Source organism: Camelus bactrianus, chromosome X (assembly GCF_048773025.1).
Source record: "Camelus bactrianus isolate YW-2024 breed Bactrian camel chromosome X, ASM4877302v1, whole genome shotgun sequence".
NCBI lineage: Eukaryota > Metazoa > Chordata > Mammalia > Artiodactyla > Camelidae > Camelus > Camelus bactrianus.
Window position 1 is genome coordinate 37,132,034 of NC_133575.1, and position 23,866 is coordinate 37,155,899.

A 23,866-nucleotide genomic window follows, 5' to 3' on the forward strand; every position below is an offset into this window, starting at 1 on the left:
ATTTATGGGGATAATGAAGAAGAGAAGGCTGGAAAAGGGGGCAAATATTAATACTGGATGTAAATCAGGCTGAAACAGACAAGAAACTCAATCAAAACAAGGGGAACCGGAGCAAGGTCACTTACAGGAGGGAAACTCAGAGACTGCACTAGGTCAATAACGAAACGCTCAAACTAGGTATTGGAGAAATGCCAAATACAAAATGACACCACCTCATACCCACTGTTGGCCAAAAAATGAGAAACTTTGGTATTACTAACTGTTGGCAAAAACTCTAGGAAAGCCAGAAGCCTCGTGCACTCTTGCTGGCACGAGTATAGATTAGCATGGCCAATCCAAGAATAACATGGTGGTGCTCAGTCAAGTTTAGGATCAGACTAGGCAGTGACCAGGCAGACCCTCTCTTCTATATACAACCTTGAGAAATCCCCACACTCCATAAAGGAACATTTATGTGCAAATTTATCGTAGAGTTGTTTGTCTGAGCTGGAAGTTCATGGAAATCATCAGGTGAATGGTTAAATAAGATGTGGTGCTGGCACACTGTGGAATACCGTGCAGCCATGTGAAGGAAGGAAGTCAGATGAACACACTGCAATAGGTTGCTTTTTTTGTTTTTTTTTTTTGTTTTTTTTGGAGGAGTAGGTAATTAGGTTTATTTATTTATTTTTATTGGAGGTACCGGGGATTGAACCTAGGACCCTGTGTGTACTAAGCACACACTCTACCACTGAGCTATACCCTCTCCCCCACTACAAAAGGGACCTTAGGGATGAGTTAACAAAAAAAGGAACAGAATTAAGACACATAGCACAATGTAGTTTATATATTCTAAAAATACATACTTATATACCAACACTCAGGCTTTAGGAGAATACCACACAAATTCAAGGATCAAACACAATGGATCAGTTGCCTGTGGGAAGAGGCATAAGGGGTGGATATGGGGAATTGGAATAAAAGGGAAGAAATTTAGAAATACTCAAATGTAACAAGGAAAGAACCTAAGATAAGGGGGTGGGAGTGGAGTAGGAAGAATAAAAAGTTCCTAGATAAGATAGGGCGGTATTTACATGACACAGGGTACAGAGATTAGGGACAGCTCTCTTGTCAAAAAGCCAAGCAGAGAAGACAATGGATATTGGCAAGAGTCATACTTGGAGATGGCATCTAGGTATTGAAGGGGCTTCTGTCAACTCTCTCCAGCTTATCTTCAGAGCCTTTCAAAGGCTATCAGCCTCTCCTAGAAGAACTGACATCCACTTCCATGTCCCCCATCACGCACCTGAGCAGCTCTGATGTGGGGTTTCCTCCTCCAACGTCCATGGACCCTCTCCTTGCTCCAACTTGAAGATGACCTCTGGTTTGGGAACTTGGTACCCTGTTAACAGGACACGATACATGATTGGGTCCAGCTAATTTGGTTTCAGGGGCCTTTCAATGACACTGCCATTTGCTCTTCAGGGAAGTAATCCCATTTCACTGGGAATACAGTAATAATCACAGAAGTGCAAAAGGACTGAAGAATCTCAGGCAAATCAAGGGCGACGCCATCCCACACTCTAGAGCACTCGGTCCCAGGTGCACAGGGCAGCTTGCTTACCCACTGAGCACAGGTGGCTGTAATTCTCCAGGGTCACATCCCGGTACAGGCGCCTCTGAGCGGGGTCCAAGTGCTGCCACTCCTCCCTGCTGAAGTCCACGGTCACGTCCTCAAAGGACATGGAGACCTGGAACAACACAATCCTGTTCAAGGTGACAATGGGCAGCACTGGCAGATGGAAGTTGTTTTTAATGACTTTTACCATCATGTATCATGTAGGGTTTTTACTCAGATTCTAGTTTTGCATTTTAGTTTGTGACAGAAAAAAAAAACTTATTGAGCTATCTTAATAGTCACTGTGAATTACATTCATTCATTTATTCACTCAGTCCTTCTCTTTTTCAAGAATGAGGATTAAAATAGGCTCTCTTTAGTCCTCAAATTAACGTAGGAACTATATACAATACATTTACTGGTTGATTATGTGCCAGGCAATGGCAGTATAGAATTGAATAAAACATAAAAAAACCAACATAGGGAGACACAAAGGGGGCTAAAAGGCATTTGGAAGGAACATATGGGGGGAAGGCAAAACAGTACAGCCTTTAAAAGATAACATAGAAAAAACATAAAATATACAAATATCTTCAAGATCTTGGATCTAGGCAGTGTGGAGGTTCCTTAAAAAACTAAAAATAGAACCACCATATGATCTAGAAATTCCCGGGTATATATCTGAAGAAAATCAAAAACACTAATTCAAAAAGATACATGCACCCCAATGTTCACAGCAGCATTATCTACAACAGCCAAGAAACTTAGAAGCAACCCAAATGTCCATCAACAGATGAACAAATAAAGATGTGGTGTGTATATATATATATATATATATACACACAATGGAACACTACTAAGCCATAAAAAAGAATAAAATTTTGCTATTTGCAACAACATGGATGGACTTGGAGGGTATTATGATCAGTGAAATAAGCCAGACAGAGAAAGACAAATACTGTATGATACCACTTATATGTGGAATCTAAAAAATAAAACAGAATAGTGAATGTAACAAAAGAGAAACAGAGTCATAGATATAGAGAACAAATTAGTGGTTACTAGTGGGGAGAGGGAAGAGGGGAGAGGAAATGGAGGGGTAGGGAATTAAGAGGTACAAACTAATGGGTTTAAAATAAGCCACAAGGATATATTATACAGCACAGGAAAATACAGTCAATATTTTATAATTATAAGTGGAGTATAATCATCAAAAATTGTGAGTCACTATGTTTGTACACCTGAAACTTATGTTGTAAATTAACTACATTTCAATAAAAAAATTTTTTTTAAAGACTAGCAATACTTCTGAAGTATTGAAGAGAATATGGTGCAGTGAGAACTCTCATGTTGCTGATGGTGGTGTAAATTGGGACAAGCATACTGGAAAGCATTTGTGACTTTACCGGGTTATGCTGAAACATGTATACACACGGACACAGTGATTCCAACCACAGAAATATGCTCAATTGGAATATGTTGTGCTCATGTGCAACAAGAGGCATGTTCAAGAGTATTTATAGCAGCATTATTCAAAATGTGTGCAATATTTCATGCTAAAGAAGTTTAAAATTAATAGTAATTAAAAATCAGTGTTCAACCTAACAGTAACCCTACCTACTATCCTTGGGAGAAAAATATTAAGGATATTTTCTTAGCCGCTTTTATCTGCATAATCTCTAAGCATATAAAACCCATCCACACACTCACGAACTAATCAAGACTGGTATTTGGTTAGGGAGATCTGGGGGATAAGGGGAGAGGACCATGTGAATGTATTACCTATTAAAAAATTAAGTTAAAAATTACCAATGGGTCCAAAATGGAATAGATACAATTCTCCCTACTTCTCCTGCTATGTACAGCTAAAAGCCCTGGATGTTATGTATAAAACAAAGATAAGAAACTGTCCTTTGGAGAGAAAGAGGCTAACTGGCTAGGGATATTGGAAACTCAGGAATGACACAGCAGTAATTTCCCTGAGTTTCTTCTTTTTGTCCCATATATCTTGGACTAGGTACTAGAGAAGCTGGCAACCCAGAATGCCAAATGATGCAGATAAAAACAGCCCCCCAAAAGTCTGCTCTCTCTAGCCAAAGGACCAGGAAAGGGGCAATGGAGCAAGACAGAAAAAATTTAATTACTGCCCTACTCCAGCCAAGCATCACAGGAAAAAAAAAAAAAAACTGTGGCCCCCATCCTCATTCCCATCAGCGAAGGCTGAGTGGGGAGCCTAGATTTCCATCCCTGCCTGCAGATAACGAGGCCCCTCTCCCACAGTATCAACTTAGGCTATGCCGGGATCTTGAATTTCTACCCCCAACCCAAAAGCCTTTTTGTCTCCCCACGTGGGTGATGTCAGAGGCCAAGTAGGGAACCTGGCACTAAGAAGGAGATTCTCCCCCCCCTTTTTTTTTTTTTTTTTTTTTTAGCAGAACAGCATTGGAGAGAGCCTGCTAAACACAAGATTTAAATGATATCCAGAGTCTCATCGTTCCCAAAATACCCAGGACATAACTGAAAATCAGGCAGGAAATCAAGATATTCTCAGATGAAGGCGAACTGAGAAAATCTGTTGTCGGCAGACCTACTCTAAAAAAGAACGGCTAGAGGAAGTTCTGTAAACAGAAAGGAGATGATAAAGGGAGAAATCTTGGAACATCAGGAGAGAAGAAAAATGGAAGGAGAAAAAATATGAGTAAATACAATACTTTCCTCTTCCTCTTGAATTTTCTAAATTACATTTGAAGGTCAAAGCAAAAAGTCTAGGCATTTTCTGATGTGGATCTCTGTGTATGTAGAGGAAATATTTAAGACAGTTATAAACTGGCCAGGATAAAGGGACTTAAAGGGAGGTTAAGTTTTCTACACTTTACTCTAACTGGTAAGATGTCAACACCAGTAGAGATCTCTGCGGTGATGGAATAGTTCTGTATCTGGTTTATTGCACAGGAATCTACATGTGTGTAAAATGGCAGAGAACAGCACACCACAGCAATGTCGGTTTCCTGTTTGTGACACTGTACTTTAGGGATGCAGGATGTAATCATTAGGGGAAACTGGCTAAAAGGCAACCTGAGACCTCTCTGTACGATCCTGGCAACTTCTTGTAAATTTACAATTATTTCAAAGTAAAACATTTTAACAAACTACCAAATGATCCCTGGAAAGACTGGAGTAGGGGACACAGCAAAAAAAGATTGAGATGCTATTAAAAAGGAGCATTCACTTCTTTCTTATCTCTCTGCCCACCTATGTACCTGCCTAATAGTGTATGGACTGGTCACTTCCTACTTTAATCAGCAGATAATAATCTATTACTATCATGATTTATTTTGCTACTCAAATTATCTCAGATTTGGCCACAGGGAGCTCCTTCAAAGTGGCTCGTGGGTCATTTTGACATGTTCCCATCTTTTGAGCACTTCATTACTTTCCAGCACAATGAGTTCTTCCAGAATCATTTTGTACTTTCTGTGTTCTAACCCTCGAGTCAGTCATTTCTCCGAGAAGCTCTAGTTCGTATTAGTGACAAATGGTAAATCAAGGTGTGCTCACTGTGCCTGGCATATAATTGTCCTTTCAGCAGTCAGAGCAAGGAATGTTTTTCCTTAGAGCAGAGTGCCAACTAATCAATGCAGAAGAAATGCTGCAATTAGAAAAACACCATTAGGGAAACAGCACAGTAATTAATTGTTACAGGCAAGAATCATCCCTGGATGTTATAATCAGTGGACAAAAGCATGAGAACCAGGGTAGTTACATAATCTCAAACTATCTCCCTACAAAATAATGATTAATTACAAAGAGAAAGATAGCAGCTTTACCTGACAGACACCATCTTAGCCAGGCAATCAAAGTTAATATCACCAATAAAGGATAAATTGACATTGAATGCTTATTGACATGAGGCATTAAGAACACAGCATCATTTCTGTGATATGCTTGACAAAAAATGAATAACCTGAATTTAATTATGAGGAAGCAAGAAACAAACCCGAATTGAGGGACATTCTTCCAAACGGTCAGTGTCATGAAAGTCAAGGAAAGGCTTAAGGAACTCTTTCAGATTAAAGACTAAAGGGATGTGACAACTAAATGTCATATATGAATCTGGACTGGATCCTGGACTGGGGGTGGGGATGCTATAAAGGATGTTATTATGACAACTGGGGAAACTGTATTTATAAACTGTGTTAGGTAATTAATACACAGCAAATATTAGATAGTATTAGATCAATGTGAAATTTCTTGATTTTGATAACTGCACTGTGATTACGTAAGAGAATGTCTTTGTTCTTAAGAGGTACACACTGAAGTATTTCATGGTAAAGGGGAATTATGTCGGCAAGTTACACTTCAAATGGTTCAGAAAATGAAGTTTTAAGTATATCTGTGCCCCTGGCCACCTCAGCAGTTTCATTTCAATATTTATTTTTGTGCTGCTTTTATCATGATATAAATTATCGAGAAGAGACCCTATGTGGTGGCCCCCTGTTTGTGCAACATGTGGCCCACGCCTGCCCATCCCCTCCTGGCCACACCTAATTTATTGCTGTACATCTCTGCTGTGACGCCTTTGTACCTTTGCAATAAAGAGTTTTCTGGTTTCAGATCCCCCCCTCTAAAAGTATATCTGTGTGTACAGACATATACACATAACATACATAAATTGAGACAAGAATGAAGGCAAATGTGGCAAAGGTTAACAATTAGTGATTTTGGATGAAAGGCAAAAGAATCAAAAGTTTCAAAAGAATGAATGCTTTAAAACTCACAGGAGAAAATACAGGTGAATATTTGTTTAGGCCTTGGAGTAGATAAGGATTTCCTAAACAGGACAGAAAATGCACTCAGTATCAAAGACAAGATCTAGTGATTCAACAATAAGGAAATAAGAAACCTTTATCTGATGATCAAGAGCTTAGGCTAGGAGCCAGGTAGACCGGCTCCTATGGAAAGATCCTTTGTCCTTTGGGGGCCCTTATTAGTGAGTGTTCAGGGGCACAGAGCAGGCAGGGAACTCATGGTACCTCCTCCTCCACCAGCATCTCCCGGAGGCAGATCCACAAGCACTGGGCTGTGCCCAGCACTTCTCCACTCACCAGCTCTCCTGAGCTGAGTGTTGTTGAGAGCAGGACCTCCAGCCGAGCCTCTAGCAACACACCTGACCTGCCTCCTGTCATCACTCAAGGGCACTCACCCAGGGAGAGCCCCAGGGTCAGGCTTGAGGGAAGCGCTCCTCCTGCCTGCCCGTCCTCCAGACCCTTGCTCTTGTGGTGACCCCAGGACCGCCCTTTGAGCCTTCTTAATTCTCTCTAGACCCAATTCTTCCCTGCTCCTTGGGCAGTCCTGGAATGCATCTCTAATATGCTCTTATCTGATGCTCATGCATCTGGCCCATGGACCACACTTTGCGGAGTGCTGGCTCCTGGCCTAGACTCTTGATCATCAAAGCCCACTACTTCTGTGTGCTCTGTGCCACGGCTGGATTCTGTACTTTCACCTTCTCCATCATTTACATTACATGTGATCTTTAGCTGGTTCCTTTGGTTGCTTCTTGGGGAGGGTGACCAACTGTCCCAGTTTGCCCAGGACTTTTCCTGTTTTAGCCCTGAAGTCTCACATCCCAGGAAACCCGTGCCACCTTATCACAGGGAACTCTGGAAGCTCCCCAGCCTCTCCCTGGCTTCTGCAACTGCCCCTTAACCTCAGTGCCCACTACATGGGGCCTCTGGCTGCTAACTAGCTTTGGGAACAGATGCTATATGCCTTCTAGTTTTTCTCTAGTCTCTCTAGTTGTTCCCCAGCCAGCCAGGCTGCTATCCAACACCAGATACACTTCTGAGGCCCACTTTGCAGTTCCCTAGCCCTCTGCTTAGGTCTGGGACCCCCAGTGAACACCCAGCACAGCTTTACTGTTCCCTCTGGCTGTTCCCCGACCTGGTTGTTTGCTGCCCTGGCTCCTCCTCAGCATTGGAGGCCTTTGCTGTCTCCCCAGCTGTCCCATGGGCCCATTCCTCCCCTGCCCCTCGAACCTATTCTGCAGCCTCAGCAGCTGCTCTCCGCTCCCTCTGGCTGCTGCCTACTTCCAGGCTCATCTTTTTTCATTTCTCCCCATTTCCTGTTCCCCGGTACCTCTGCCTTTCCCCATCCCTTCAGACTCTCCTCTGCCTCTTGGTACCTCTCGAAGTGGCTTGTCTGGCAGGCTCTTACCCAGCACACCAAACCTTTTTGCTTTTCCATTTTAGCTGAGTCTTTGGTTTCTTCATTCTTCTGGATGGCCCCTGTTCCCTCTGGTTCCTCTATCTCCTGGTCCCTCCTCCTCTTTTGAAGTCCCTCTAACTGTTCCCAGACTCTCTGGCTCTTCCTTCCTCCCCACTATTACCACTTCTCCAGCCCCACCGACTGTTTCTTGGTCTTTCCGCTGCTCCCTGGCCTCTGGTTCGTGTTTCCTGTTTCCTTTGTTTATTCCATTGCATTCCCACCTGCCCCCTGGGCCCCTGGGCTATTCTCCAGCCTCAGTAAGGGCACCATGGTCCCTCCAGCTGTTCCTTGTGGCTGTTCCTCATCCGTCTTTCTCTTACTGACCCCTCTGCCTGTTTTCCAGCTTCAGCCACTATTTCTTAGCCCAACTGGTTGCTCCCCATTCCTGGGGACGTGTTTATTGGTTCCTTGCTATCTCTGCCCACTCCCTGGTCTCTAACATCTAATGAAAAAACCAAGAACCTAACAAATAAATCAGTGAATAAATAATATTCCACCAGGGTCTTGGTCATGTCCACCTCTTCTTGCAAAGCGGGCAGAGATCTGTGGTTGGAAAGGAAGAAGTGAGAGGAGAAATGTGCCTTGAGGAGATAAGAATCATTCATCTAGAAATTCCCACCCATCAGCTGGGCAAGGGGCCATGTGCAGAAGGACTGGGGAGGACCACACTGTTGTGGCCCCAACCTGTGGGTCTGTGACCGATATAATGGAGCAGAGCCCCAACAAGGACAATTTTCCAGAGTGGCAGGGCACTACTGTTAGGTAGCGATTTGTTTACCATTCAATGCCCCTATACTGTTGACTCAAAATGTAATTTCAGTGACTTTGGCAAAAAATATTTAAGCGTAAGAATTTCACCATAGCAGTTTTAATCACAACAGAAAACCTAGAACACCCTAAATTCCCATGTAGTGGGTTGGCGAAATTAATTATAGTTTATCCAAAGGATACGTATCATGTGTGTATGAAGCAAAATCTTTACTGTCTAGAAAATTATATTCAACTGCCAAGTTAAAAAGGAGACAACCAGATATTATGATTTCATTTTTAAACTTGAGCTCTGTGATGTATATGAATGTGCCATGTATGCATGCTCACAGCCTCACACGTCTACCCACACATGTGCGCATATAAAGGAAAAAAAACACTGTAAGGAAATATAGCTAAATGTTAACAATGGTTAACTTTGGGTAATGCTGAAATTACAAGTGATGGTTTATTCTCTTCTATTTGCTTACCTGCATTTTCTAACATTAATTGTGAAATGACGAATTTTTGAAATAATACAAAGCAAAAGAATTTTTTAAAGTGTAATATTATCCTAATGACCACATGACCCTGAGCCCCTGTGACAACGAGCCCGTCCCTAGAGGTGACAGCATCCACAGGACGGTCGGGAAGAGGGAGCTGTGGGAGAGGGTCTGGCTCCCTCTTAGTCTTCCTCTGTTTACAGAATCTCGAGGGGAACTTCTACTGGGAAACTTGGTCTTGGCTGTAGTGTGATGAGGTGGAGGACCCAGTCAGAAGACCTGGTTCCAGCCCACTGCCGTCACTCACAGTCCAAGAGGCCTGGGCAAGTCACGTGACCTTCTCAGGCCATTTTATTCATTTTTGAAAGGAGGAGGAAGAAGGAGAAGGGCCCTAGAGATTGTGGTCACCCTACTGCCCCGCCATCCCCTAAGGTCCAAAGAGAAGGGGTTTTTCTGCCCTAGGTCAGGACAGAGGAGAAATCAGCAAATCCCCAAGGGTCAGGGAGAGAGGAAGCACTGGTGGGGATCAGCTGAGCATGCGCACAGAGCCAGTGGGGAGTGAAGGGCCTGTGCTGGGCATCAGGGGGTAGCGTCTCCCTGGGGCTGGTGGTTGCCTCTTCTCAGACCTCACCTGCAGGGAGCTGCCTGTTCCACCGCTAAGTTGTGAGGCTGACCCTCCCAACCCACTTTTCCTCCATCAGCCACATCACATTTTCCACTGAAACACTCTGGATGTGGGATACCAGACACGCAGTACTCACACAGTAGGAAGGAGGTGATCCCTCTAGGGAGGCAGTGAGTCCAGAATCTGCCACTTCTGTGACCCACCTGCCCTTGCCCTGAGGCCCTGGTGACAAATCCGGGTGATCTCTTCACCGAATGAACTCCTGCCCCCGGAGCCCTCTCTCTCCTCACCTCACACACGCTGCCATGTCCCTCTGCAGCCAGCGCTGGGGGCCACTGGGGACAGCTCCGGTTGGCTGGCATCTTCCCACTGGGCCTCAGCCCTTGGGCTCTCCTGTGGACAACTCCACTCTTTCCAGGAGCCCGAGGCCAGGCGGGTCCGTGGACTCAACCAGAGCTGTTGAGTCCTGTAGCCTTCCCTACGGGGTCTGGCCCAGGGGCTCTGCAGAGACTCCAAGAAACCTGGAAAGACAGTGTCCACATGGTCAGTCACTCAGCATTCACTCCACAAACATTTCCTGGGGGCATCAAAGTATGGTTTATAGTACCAGAATCTGTGGTAGAGAAAACGTTCAGTAACCAACACCAACTATTAGTGTAGAATATGGAAAAAAAAAAAAAACCTCATGAGATTTGGTGTAAAACGAATGAGAGTTTGAATTCCAGCTCTTTTGTATTCTAGCTAGAACCTGGGGAAGTTACTTTAGTCTGAATTTTTCACCTTCAAACTGAGGATGAAAACACTCATTTCATAGGGCTGTTGAAGTTAAATGACATGTTTTTAAAGCACTCACTCCTATCTGGCACCAGGAACACACTCCACTGATATTAAATATTGCTGTTATTATAAGGCGCAAGGAATGTTTTAGTTAGATACCTCACTTAGTTTTCATACTCATCCTATGAACTGTGCATTCCTTTTCCTGTTACTCCCATTTGCCATCTAATAAATATTAAGAAATTTGCCCCAAGATCGCTTAGATTAGGGGGAAGGACAGGGATTCAAACCCAGGTCTGTCTAGCTCCAAAGTGCATTTTCTTAACTACTGTGCCATATGGTATTCTATATGTGACAAAATCGCGATAAACATTATTTCTGTTTCCTGCAGCCTTCAGCTCTGACTGAAGGGTCACCATGCCACAGGTGTATAAACCAAGCTTCTGTATAATTCAGTGTACATTTTGGGCAACTTATAAAGCCCACCCTCTTTTGCCAAGGATGAAAACATAAACAACTTGTCCCCTCTCCCCCAGTTCCCATGTGGACCCTGAAAGTCAGCATGTTTGCATGCGTTCCTAAATCGGAAACGTACACTGTTTGACAAAAACTGTGTCCCAAATGGTGCTGTCAACTGGTTTCCATAGACTCCTCCAATAATCACCAACACAGGTAACACAATCTTGATAGAAAAACCAACCACTGATCTGCTTAATGCCCCCTGGGGGCCAAACCTGACCTCCCATAGGACTCCATAATTCACAGCCCATATAGAGAATCAGTGACTCCCATAAAACCCTCAAAAATAGACCTTCTGTTCCATCACATATTAACTCACAGAGTCCTGCAATTACTGATGTCCACAGGTCCCAATCAATGACTCCTCTAGGGTCCCTAAAAGCTGACTCCCAAAGACTTGTAATCCCAGGCTTTCAAATGATCATTCACCACCTCTTGTTCCAATCGATAACTGTCATGGACTGATCGATGACTTCAGATACTTCAGATGACTTTAGATCTCCAACTCTTATAAAATCTCAAGAATTTCTACAGAGGTCCCAATCACTTATCCCCAAACATCTAATTATTTTTCTTCAAGGAGTCCCCAAGATTGTCACTCACTGCCCCAACATGAATGACATCGACAGGCCATGGATTATCTAATCCCACTGGACTCTAACTCACTGATCTTCCCCCACAGAAATCTTCCCAATCCTTCACTCCCAGAGGAACCAAATCACCTCCGAGTCTGGTTTGGTACTGAATGTAAAGGATAAAAAGAAAACTTAAAACACTTCCAGGCAGAAACAATATGTTATTTACAATGGAAAGAAATACATATTTACAGCAGCACTAGACTTCTTATTTACAACAATTCAAGCCACATTAAAAGAAAAAACTACAAATTATTGAGAGAAAGGGACTGAGATCCAAGAGTTTTAAGCCCATCCTAGCTTGATACCATTCTTCTGCTAGAGCAAACGACAGACAATTTTAGACATAACAAGCATTTATAGCATTATATGCCAACATTAGCATCTCAGGAGGATAGTCTAAACAATGATAAATTAAATAGTAATAGACACCTCAAAATCAGAAGAAAACAATTTTGAGAAATGATTATTGCAACTGACATAAAATTATAACTGAGTAAAGAAAAATAATGTAATTGGGCGTTTGGGACAAATAAGATTATACTATTAATAAGCGGAAATTTTTTAATACCCTGGGGAAATCTACTGAGTGAAATGAGGAGGAGAAGGCAAATTATGCATCTCTATTACTAGATCCAAATAATAGTGCCACATTATTTGGACTTAGAAATAGAGAAAATATAGATAACCATTTTGTAAGGAAGGTGAAGGCAACTGTTTGCAGAAACTGATAAAAATAATCAAAATTCCAAACTGTAAGAATTCTGAAATAATAAGAACCTAGAGGGGAATTAAGAGAAACATGACCAAACCAGCAAAAAAAGGAAAAGAGAAAGTGAGGAAATATCAACCAAGTAAAATAAATAGTAAACACAAAATAATCGGAGGCATGAAATCAAACATATTAGAATTCAACTAAATTGAATGAGCTGAATTCTGATGTAAAAGATAAAGACCATGGGATTGGGTTAAAAAATATAGTTGCCACACATCTAAAACAAAAAGACAAAAATGTGAAATGAAGCATTGGACAGAAATATGCCATGGTATTTACTATTCTTTCTATTCTGGTCTGTCTTAGGAAACCTTTGCCTGCCTCAGGGTCATAAAGGTGTTTAATGTTTTCTTCTAATAGTTTTACAGCTATATCTTTCACATTTAGATCTACAGTCTTACCAGGAATGAACTGGTATGTGGTATGTGTTAGGGTCAAGATTCATTTCTTCCATGTCAATATCAAGATGATCCAGTACCACTTACTAAAAGGATTACCCTTTTCCCATTGCTCTGCAGTATCACCTTGAGACTGCATATGTGGGGGTTCATTCCTGAACTCTGTATTTCCATTGGACTATTTGTCTATTCTTCGACAAGTACTATATTGTCTTAATTAACATGCTTCATATTAAGCTTGGATATCTAGAGTAAAGGATTATTGAATTGGACTGCATTAAAAGTAAGGATTTCTGTTTATGAGAATACAAAATTAAAAGTGTAGAGGCAAATCCCACCGTGGGAGAAGACAACCAATTCATATCTCAAATATACCAAGAATTCCTAGAAATCAATAAGAGAGAGAGAGAAGAAGAGCAAAGGATCAGACATATCGCAAAGATGATATCCACATGGCAAATAAACATAGGAAAAGATGCTCACATTCATTAGTTAGCAAGAAAATACAAATTACAGATATTCCTCCATATCCACCAGCAATGGCTTAAATGAAAAGGATGGGACATAACCAAGAGCTGGCAAGGGTGTGGAGCAACTGAAACTCATAAATTGTTTTTTTAGGAGCATAAAATAGTACAAACACTTTGGAAAGCTCTTTGGTAGTATCTATTAAAGCTGATAGAGCGAGTGCTTGGTGTGCACAAGGGCTTGGGTTCAATCCCCAGTGCCTCCGTTAAGGGAAAAAATTTAAGGAAACAAAACAAAACAAAACAAAACAAAAACCACCAAAAAAATCAAGCTGAACATATGAAATATCCTATGACCCAGCCATCCCACTCCTAGGTATCTACTCATGAGAAATGTGAGCATATGTTTACCAAAAGACAGGTATGGCAATGGTCACATTGGCTTTATTCAAAACTGAAAAGTATGCAAATGCCCATCAACATTAGAATGGATAAACAAGTTGTCCTTTATTAATACAAGGAAATACTACACAGTGACGAGAATCAACAACCGCTACACACAATGTGCACAAATCTCATCTCATGAACGGTATGTTGGTCAAAGAAGCCAGACTCAAAAAAGCAATCAGTCAATACTATATGGTCATGTTTCCATAAATTTCAAAAACATATAAAACTAATTCATGCTGTTAGAAGTCCAGGTGTTGACACCCCTTGGGAGGAAGTTAGCAATGGGAAAGCAATACAGGGGAGGGCTTCTTGAGTGCTAGTAATGTTTTATTTCTTGATCTGGGTGGCTGGTTGTGCAGGTTTGCTCAGTCTGTTAAAATATCATCAAGCTAAATGTGCATAATGCGTGCACTTTTCTGTATTATGTTATAATTTAATGAAGGTTTTTTTTTAACATATACAATATACCAGGCAAAAGTAAAAAAAAAAAAAAAAAAAGGAAAGCAGGTCTAGAGATATAATTATTGAGGTGGAAATTAAGGTCCAAAGTGCTCAACAGATTAACAAAAAAAGGAGATATCTTTTAATGGTAAAATATATAATAAAGGAGTGCCAACTTGCATAAACCTTTAGGGTTGTTTGACAAAAACATATAAAGCCAGCACAAATGCATGGAACCACATGAAGTCTTAAAAAAATCACAATTTTGGGGACTTCCTCTTCTGGAGATGGAGTAGATATAATCTTACCTATTCTTCTTGCTAAATACAACGGAAAACTCTGGACATCATACGTAAAACATAGGAAAATTCTAGAAGGTGGAGTGAAGAAGGCAGACTGGCTAGGGATCCTGAGACCTAAAACATGACATGGCAGTGAGTTCTCTGGGTTTTCTCTTAGCCTCATATATCCTACATTTGGTGCTGGAGAAGCTGGCAACCCAGAAAGGCCAACGGGTGCAGATAAAAACTGCCCCAAGAAAAGCCTGCTCTCTCTAGTCAAAGGACCAGGAGAGGGGCAGTCTAGCAAGATAGGAAACTCAGTTTTAGACAGTGAAGGTTCTACTCGAGCCAAATACAGAAGACACGGCGGCCCTACCCCCACGACTAACAGCAAGGCGAAGTGGAGAAATTCCCAGCCCTGTCAGACTGTAAGAAGGTGCCCCCAGCTCCCAGCCCCTTGCCAAGGTGATGTCAGAGAAAGCTCGTAGCGTGTTGCATCTTTCTTCCTTGCTGGGAAATAACAGCTGCCTCCTCCCCCCAAACCCTCGGTAACAGTGAAGACCAAGTGGGGAGACTGGATTTCCATCCTCACCCAGCGATTACAACGTGTCCTTCCTCCTTCCTGCTGAGGTGATGCCAGGAGATCTACTGGAGCTCTCACCCAGGCTCAGCAGTAACAAGGGCGCTTCTGCCAACAGCCTTAGTGGACAGCACACGGGAAGCAGGTGCCTGCCCACTCCCGGCCTAGGTGGTATCAGCAGAGGCTTAGTGGGGAGCTGGAACTCCCACCCTCACTGAGCAAACACAAGGAGTCCCTTAGCAAAAAACCAAAAAAACAAAAAAACAAAAAAACAAAAAAAAAAAAAAGAGAGAGAGAGAGAGGCCAAGCAAGGACCTAGACCTCCATCCTCACCTGTCAGGAATGATGTGACATTTCCCTTCACCAAACAGAGCTCTGTCAAAGAAAGCCTATTTAAAACATGAGAGTCAAATAAATTCCGGAGCCTCATAATATAATACCTAAAATGTCCCGGACATAACAACAAAAAAATCAGCTGTCATACTAAGAACAAGGACAATCTCAACTTGAATTGAGGAAAGACAAGGAACAGATGCCAACACTGAGATAACACAGATGTTGGAATTATCTGACAAGGATTTTAGAGCAGCGGTCATAAAAATGTTTCATTGGTCAATTATGGAAAAACACTTAACACAAATGAGACAATAGAAAATCTCAGTAAAGTAACAGAGGATGTAAAGAAGAGCTAAGTGGAAATTTTAGAACTAAAATATATTGTCACTGAACCAAAAAACTCAATGGATGGGCTCAACAACAGAATGGAGAGGACTAAAGAAACGGTGTGCTTGAAGACAGAATAGAAACAAACCAATCTGAACAACCACAGAAAGAAAATTAATTGAAAAGAAATGAAGAGAGCTTGAGGGACATGTGAGACTATAACAAAAAAGATTCGACATTTGAGTCATTGGTGTCTCAGAGGAGGGGAGATAGTACAGGGTTGAAAAAGTATTTGAAGAAGTAATGGCTGAAAATATTGCAAATTTGGCAGCAGACCTCAACTTACAGATTCAAGAAGCTGAATGAAACATAAACAGAATAAAACAACAACAATAAAAATCCATGCCAAGACATATCATAGTCAAACTTCCGAAAACTAAGGAGAAATTAAAAAAATCTTGAAAGCAGCAGGAGAGAAACAATGCAATTCTCTGTAAAAGAAAATAATTTGAATGACAGCAAATTGCTCATCAGAAACTAGAAGGAAGTGGTACAATATTTTCCAAGTGCTGAACTGTCAGCCTGAGATCCTCTCTCCATTGAAAATATCCTTCAGGAACGAAGGAGATCTCAAGACATTCTCAGATAAAAGAAAACTAAGAATTTTTTCTTTTTTACCAGCAGACCTACCATAAAAGAATGGTTAAAGGAAATTCCTTAAAAAGAAAGGAAATTAGAAAGGAGGGAATCTTGGAACATCAGTAAGGAAGAAAGAATATGGGAAGAACAAATATTTGGGTAAATATAACATACTTTCCTTCCCTAAGTTTTCTAAATTATGTTTGACAGTGGAAGCAAAAATGATAACATCATCTAATATGGTACTCAATATATGTAAAGGAAATATTTAAGACAATTATAGTATAAATAGGGGAGGATAAAGGGACATAAAGTAAGTAAGGTTGCTATACTTCCCTGGAAGAGGTAATATGATACTAGTAGATGTTGGTAAGCAGTGTATATATTACACGATAAACAGAACATCCAATAAAAAAAGCTATATAAAGAGATCCCTTTAAAACACTGTAAATAAATCAAAATGGATTTCTTTAAAATGCTCAAATAACCCAACGAAGGATAGGAAAAAGAAGAGAGAGAATAGAGAGAACAAACAGAAAACACAAAGTATGACAGACTTAAACCTTAACATAAAAATAATGACAAAAAGTATAAATGTAAATACATTAATTGTAAGATAGAGATTGGCAGATCAGATGTCAAAAAATCATAACCCAACTATATATTGTCTATAAGAAATTTACTATAAATATAAGGATATATGTAGGCTGACAGTAAAAGGACGGAAACAATATATCACGCAAACACTAACTGAAAGGAAGCAAGAGTGGATTTGTTAATATTGGATAGAGTAGACTTCAGAATAAAGAAAATTACCAGGGACAAACAGAGAGATTGCATAATGATAAAAGGGTCAATCTACCAAGAAGACATAGCAATCCTGAATGTATATGCACCATGCAACAGAACTGCAAAACATGTGAAAAAAAATTTGATAGAACTGAAAGGAGAAATGGACAAATTCACAATTACGGTTGGAAACCTTAACAGCCTTCCTTCAACAATTGGTAGAATAACTAGACAGAAAATGAGCAAAGTTATAAAAGAACTCGAGAACACTATCAACCAACAGGATCTCGGTGACATTTATAGGGCACTCCACCCAACAATAGCATAATACACATTCTTTCCAAGTGTCCATGGAACATATACCATATAGACCCTATCCTAGACCATATAACAAACCTCAACAAATGCAAAAGAGTTGAAATCATATGTAGTACATTCTCTGACCATAATGGAATCAAACTAGTAATCTATAAGAAAAAGACAGGAAAATCTCCAAACACTTGGAAACTAAACAACATACTTCTAAATAATCCAAGAATCAAAGAGGAAGTATCAAGGGAAATGTAACTGAACAAAACAAAACTGAACTAGACAAAAATGAAAATATAACATATCAACATATCAAAAGTTGTGGGATACAGCTACGTTGGGAAAGGCAGTCTTGTGCAGATAGTCTTTCAACTCCCACTCAGCCACATAAGAATGGGCCTTGGGACTGGAGTTCTTCTTTACCAAGAGATAAAGAGCCCTCACAACCTGTGTTGGGCTTATTGCCTTGTGTGGGAATATCTTTCCCTATTTCAGACTCAGTGTGTGCTATTTTGTTCTGCTGAAGCTTGTACATCAATGGCCCTCAGGCACGCCCTCAGCTTTCAGTATTTCAGACTCCATAGAGGAGGAGTGGGAGTCCTTCCTCTGTGGCATGAGAAGGGTGAGAGGAGTATCTTACTTTAATTGATATTTCTTTGCTAACTAATGAAGCTGAGCATCTTTTCCAATGCTAATTTGCCATTTGGCTGCTGGGGGACCTGCTAGCAATGAGGAACCAACGCACACTGCTGAAACTGATCTTGCTCTGTCTCTTTTCTATATGAGTAAAGTGTTGTTCCATCCAGTGCTTGACTGTGTTGTACTTTCCTCGGTAACTCTGATACCAAGACGCAGTGGGCAGAAGTGTCTGGAGTCCTCCCCTGGGATTGATAACCAGTGTACAAGTCTGCTTGACAAGCTAAAGCAGCGTTGTGAGGAAAATTTATAGCATGAAATGTGTATATCTGAAAGGAGAAAAAGCCTTAAATCAATCATCTAAACTCTCATTTCAAGACACTAGAAAAGAAGAGCAAAGTAAACCTAAAGCCAGCAGAAGAAAAGAAACAATAAAAGTAGAAGCAGAAATCAATGAAGTTGAAAATGGGAAAATAATAGAGAAAACCAATGAAACAAAGAGCTGGTTCTCCAAAAAGAACAATAAAATAAACAATAATACTGACAAAGGAAAAATCAGAGAAGAGTCAAATGACTAATAGCAAGAATGAAGTGGGATATCCCTACAGACCCTGCAGATATCAAAAGGATAATAGAAAATACAATGAACAACTTTACACACATTAATTTAACGACTCAGATGAGATGGACCAAGTCCTCAAAAAGGACAAACTACCAGAACTCTTCCCATATGAAATAGTTCATTTGAATAGTCTCATAACTATTAAGGAAGTTGAATTTACAATTTAAAAAACGACCAAAATAAGAATAACTGAATCACTATGCTGTACACCAGAAACTAAGACAACATTGTGAATGGACTATACTTCAATTAAAAGTAAATAAATAAATAAAATCTCACATACACACAAAAAACTGAAATAGAAATCTTCAGGCTTAAATGGTTTCAGTGGAGATTTCCACAAACTTTTCAAAAAGAATGAAAACCAATCCCACATTCTCTCACCCAGAAAACAGAAGAGGGAATTCTTCCTAACTCATTCCATAGAACCTGACAGCAAAACTAGACAAAGAGTACAAAAAATACGTGATTGATGTGCTAATGTTTTCCTGCTGGGGATATATGTAGTTTGCATAGCAAATTTTTCATATTTCATCATCACCTGTATTTGAAAATAGGATGTATCTTGATGAATTATTTCATTCTCTAACCCTCTCCAAAAAGGTACAACAAAAGAAAACTACAGAACTTCATGAACATAGATGCAAAAATTCTTAACAAAATATTAGCAAATATAATTCAGTAATACATAAAAAGAATTATTCACTATGACCAAGTGGAGTTTATTCCAAGAATGCAAGACTGGTTCAATATTTTCAAATCAAGTCAATCAATACAATCTACCATATTAACAAGTTCAAGAAGAAAAATCAAACGGTCGTATCAATTGATGCAGAAAAAGATTTTGACAAAATCCAACACGCATTCATGATAAAAAAAACTCTCAGAAAACTTGGAATAGAGGAAAACTTGGTCAACTTTTAAAAATTCTACCAAAAAATACAACTAACATCATACTTAATAGTGAGAGACTTGAATGCTTGCCCCTTAAGATCAGGAACAAGGCAAGGATGTCAACTATCGCCACTCTTATTCAAAATAGTAATAAAAGTTCTAGCCAGTGCAGTGAGGCAAGCAAACAAGATAAAAGGCATACAAATAGAAAAGGAAGAAATAAAACTGTCCCTATTTGTAGATGATATAATGGTCTACACAGAAAATCCCAAGGAGCCTGCACAAAAACTTCTAGAAGTAGTAAGTGGCTTCAGCAAGGTTACTGGATACAATAACAATACACAAAAATCAGTTGTATTTTCTTGTACTGGCTTGCAGAGTCATAAGGCGTCCCAAGAGTCAGTTTGTCAATGTGTTCTGAAGGAAACCTGGGACACAGCCAAATACAAGCAAGGTTATCCTCAGACAGAAATATTCCTAAAGAAAAGTGCAAAATAATCACACTGAAACCGAACTACATGAAATCACGGTGAAGTATTAGGAGGATGGTTTTCGTGTGGAGTATAATTAAATAATCTTAATTATTTTTTATTATCTGCTTTCTTTCAAAATCGATTTAAGGAGACTGTTGGTAATCTAAAATAGGGAAAATGGACAGTCTATGTATTTGCTAAAGTTGATGCAGAACTTTCAATTAAAACAGTCATTGTATCTGATGGACATAGATAGATACATAGAAAGGCATACTCCGTCCTGGAAACAAACAAACAAAAAATCCATTTCATTTTTATATATTACAAATGAATATAATGAATTAAGTTAAAATACAATACATCACTCAGAAAATGAGATTTTAGGGATAAATGTAACAAAACATGTATAGGGCTTGTATGCTGAAAACGACAAAATGTTGATGAAAGAAATCAACAAAGGTCTAAATAAATGGATAGAGATACTGTGTTTATGGCTTGGTAGCCTCAACATAGTAAAAATATCAATTCTTCACAAGTTGAGATACAGACAATACAATTTCTATCAGAATCTCAGCAAGAATTTTTGGTAAATATAGGCAAAATTATTCTAAAATCTGTGTGGAAAGACAAAGGATCTAGAATAGCTAAAACAATTCTGACAAAGAATAAAGTGGAATAAATCAATCTACTTGACTGTAATACTTTTCATTTAACTACAGAAATCAAGACAATGTGGTATAGATGAAAGGATAGATATTTAGATCATTGAAACAGAATAGAGGATCCAGAAATAGCCCCACGTAAACTAATTATTTTACAAAGGTATGAAAACAATTCAATGTCTTTTCAACAAATGGTGCTGAGGTAATTGGATATTCATAAGCAAAAAAAGAAAAAGCAACAAAAACAAATCTCATTCTAATTATCACACTTGATAAAAAATTAACCCAAAATGGATAAAAGGTTTATTTGTAAAATGTAAAACTACAAAACTGTTGAAAGACAACAGAGGAGAGAATCATCAGGTCTTAGGGCTTAGCGAAGAGCTCTTACATATGACACCAAAATCATGATCTCTAAAAGAAAAAATAAATTTAACTTTATCAACGTTAAAAATTGCAGCTCTGCAAAAGACACTCTTAAGAGGATGAAATGACAAGCTGAAGACTGAGAGAAAATATTCACAAACTCCTTAATTGACAAAGACTCGTATCGATAACATGTAAGCTCTCAAAACTTAACACTGAAGAAACAAACAATCCAATTAGAAAACAGGCAAAAGACATAAGAGGCATTTCACCAAAGAGGACACAAGGAAGGCAAGTAAGCACGTGGGAATATGTTCAATATCCACAGACAAGAATATTCTAAAATTTATATGGAAAGGCACAGCCCCTAGAATAGCTAGAACAGTCTTGACAAAGAAGAATAAAGTGGGAGAACCACTCTGATAGATACTAAAGCTTATTGTATGGGTATGGTAATCAAGACGGTGGTTTTGGCAAAGGGACAGACACACAGATCAATGGAACGGAACCTTAACACCAACACGTTAAAGGCAATACAAAGAAAAAAAAAAGAAAACTATAAATAGTTTTCTTACAGTGGATTTAAAGTGTTTAAATTTTTTACTAAAATATTATTAACTCAAATCCAACCGTGTCTCATAAAAAAAAAATCTGCCTTGACCAAATAGAATTATTCCAGGAAGGCAAAGATGAGGCCACATTACAAATCAATATAATTCATTACAACAACCAATTAAAGAGAGTAATACCATAAGACTATTAACATCAAAAAGCATCTGATACAATTCAGAAACTATTCCTAATAAAAATACAAATTAAAATAGGAACAGTAAAAAAAAAAAAAAAAAAAAAAACAACACTGTGTAAATATTACAATGACTACCAAAAAAATCACCAGAAAACATTATGCTAAAAAAAATGCCCAGATCAGAAGACTTACAAAACGGCAATATTCCCCCAAATGATGAACAGTCAACACAATCCCTATTGAAATCCCAGCGGGGCATTTTTGCAGAGGGCAACAAGCTGATTATAAGATTCATACAGAAATGCAAGGGACCCTGAATAGCCAAAACATTGAATAAGAACATAGTCAGAGGACACACATTTCTCTATTTCAAAACTTGTTACAAAGCTACACAAATCAACACAGTATGGTACTGGCATAAAGAAGACATACAGATGAATGAAATAGAACTGAAAGTTCAGAAATAAGCCCTTATATTCATGGTCAGTTGATTTTAGACAAGGATTCTAATACAATTCAACAGGGAAAGAAAAGTCTATGACATCAAAGGCAGAAGCAACAGCAATAAAAATAGATAAATTAGGCTTCATCAAAATTAAAAACTTTGGGGCCACAAGACCACCATCAAGAAAGTGAAAAGACACCCAGAAAAATGGGAGAAAATATATGCAAATCACATTGTCTGACCAGGGACTTGTATCCAGAATATATAAAGAATGCTTACAACTCAATGATACAAAGACAAATAACACAATTAAAAAATAGGCAAAGGATTTGAATATTTTTCCAGAGAAGGTATACAAATGGCCAATGAACACATTGTCTTAGTGTGTTCAGGTTGCTATCACGAACTACCAAAGACTGGGTGGCTTACACAACAAACATTATTTCTCACAGTTCTGGAGGCTGGGAGGTCCAGGATCAAAGTGTCAGCTGATCTGGTGTCTAGTGAGAACCTGCTTCCTGAATCACAGACTGCCATCTTCTTGTTGTATCCTCACATGGTAAAGGGGGCAAAGGGGCTCCCTGGGGTCTCTTTTATAAGGATACTAATCACCTCCCAAAGGCCTCATCACCTAATACCATCATATTGGGGATTAGAGTTTTGGGGGTATATAAACATTCAGTCCATTGCGCACATGAAAAGATGCTCAACACCAATATTCACTCGGGACATAGAAATCAAAACCACAATGAGATAGCACTTCACACCCACTGAGATGGCTAGAATCAAAGGAAAAAAACCAGACAATAACAAGTGTTGATGAGCATGTGATATACTGGAACCTTCATACATAGCTGGTGGGATGTAAAATGGTGCAACCATTTTATAAAACAGTTTGGCAGTTCTTCACAGGTACCATATGATCTAGCAATTCCACTTTCAAGAGAAATGAAAACATATGTCCATACAAAAACTTGCACACAAATGTTCACAGCAGCATTATTCATAGTAGCCAAAAAGTGAAAACAACCTAAATGGCCATCAACTGATGAATGGATAAACACAATGTAGTATATCCATGCAAAGGAATATTATGCAGTAATGAAGTATGAAGTACTGATATATGCTATAGCATGGATGAATCTTGAAAACACACGAAGTGAAAGAAGACAGCCACAAAAGACCACACATTATTTGATTCTATGTATATGAAAAGTCTAGAGCAGGCAAATTTTTAGAGACAGAAAGTAAATTAGTGGCTGGGTAAAGTAAATTAGAAGTAAGGGGTGGGAATGAAGAATTAGTACGATGTTTGCTTTTGGGGTGACGAAATGCTCTGAAATTAGATTGTGTTGGTGGTTGCACAACTCTATGAATATACTAAAAACCACTGAATTGGAAGCTTTAAATGGTGGCGTTTATAGTGGGTGAATTATATCAATAAAGCTGTTAGAAAAAAAAAAAAGATCAAGTAGCTAGTAAGTGGCCATGCAGGATTTCAAACCCAGTATCTGGAAAGGGAAAGGTACTCGATAAATATTTGTTGAATGAATGAATG

At 39.4% G+C, this 23,866-nt stretch overlaps 1 protein-coding gene across 4 annotated transcripts in view; it reads right to left on the reverse strand.

Moving 5' to 3' along the window:
* Positions 1-23,866, reverse strand: part of ZNF41 (zinc finger protein 41) — a 39,860-nt gene that overhangs the window by 12,584 nt on the left and 3,410 nt on the right. For 2 of the 4 annotated variants that reach the window (XM_010968091.3, XM_010968092.3), the window contains exons 2-4: positions 10,030-10,260; positions 1,604-1,730; positions 1,286-1,381 (exon numbers count right to left, since the gene is read on the reverse strand). In XM_010968091.3, the coding sequence (XP_010966393.2) occupies positions 1,286-1,381; positions 1,604-1,730; positions 10,030-10,101 (295 nt within the window). In that variant the 5' untranslated portion in view covers positions 10,102-10,260. The other 2 variants (XM_074359573.1, XM_010968090.3) reach the window with 2 other exon arrangements.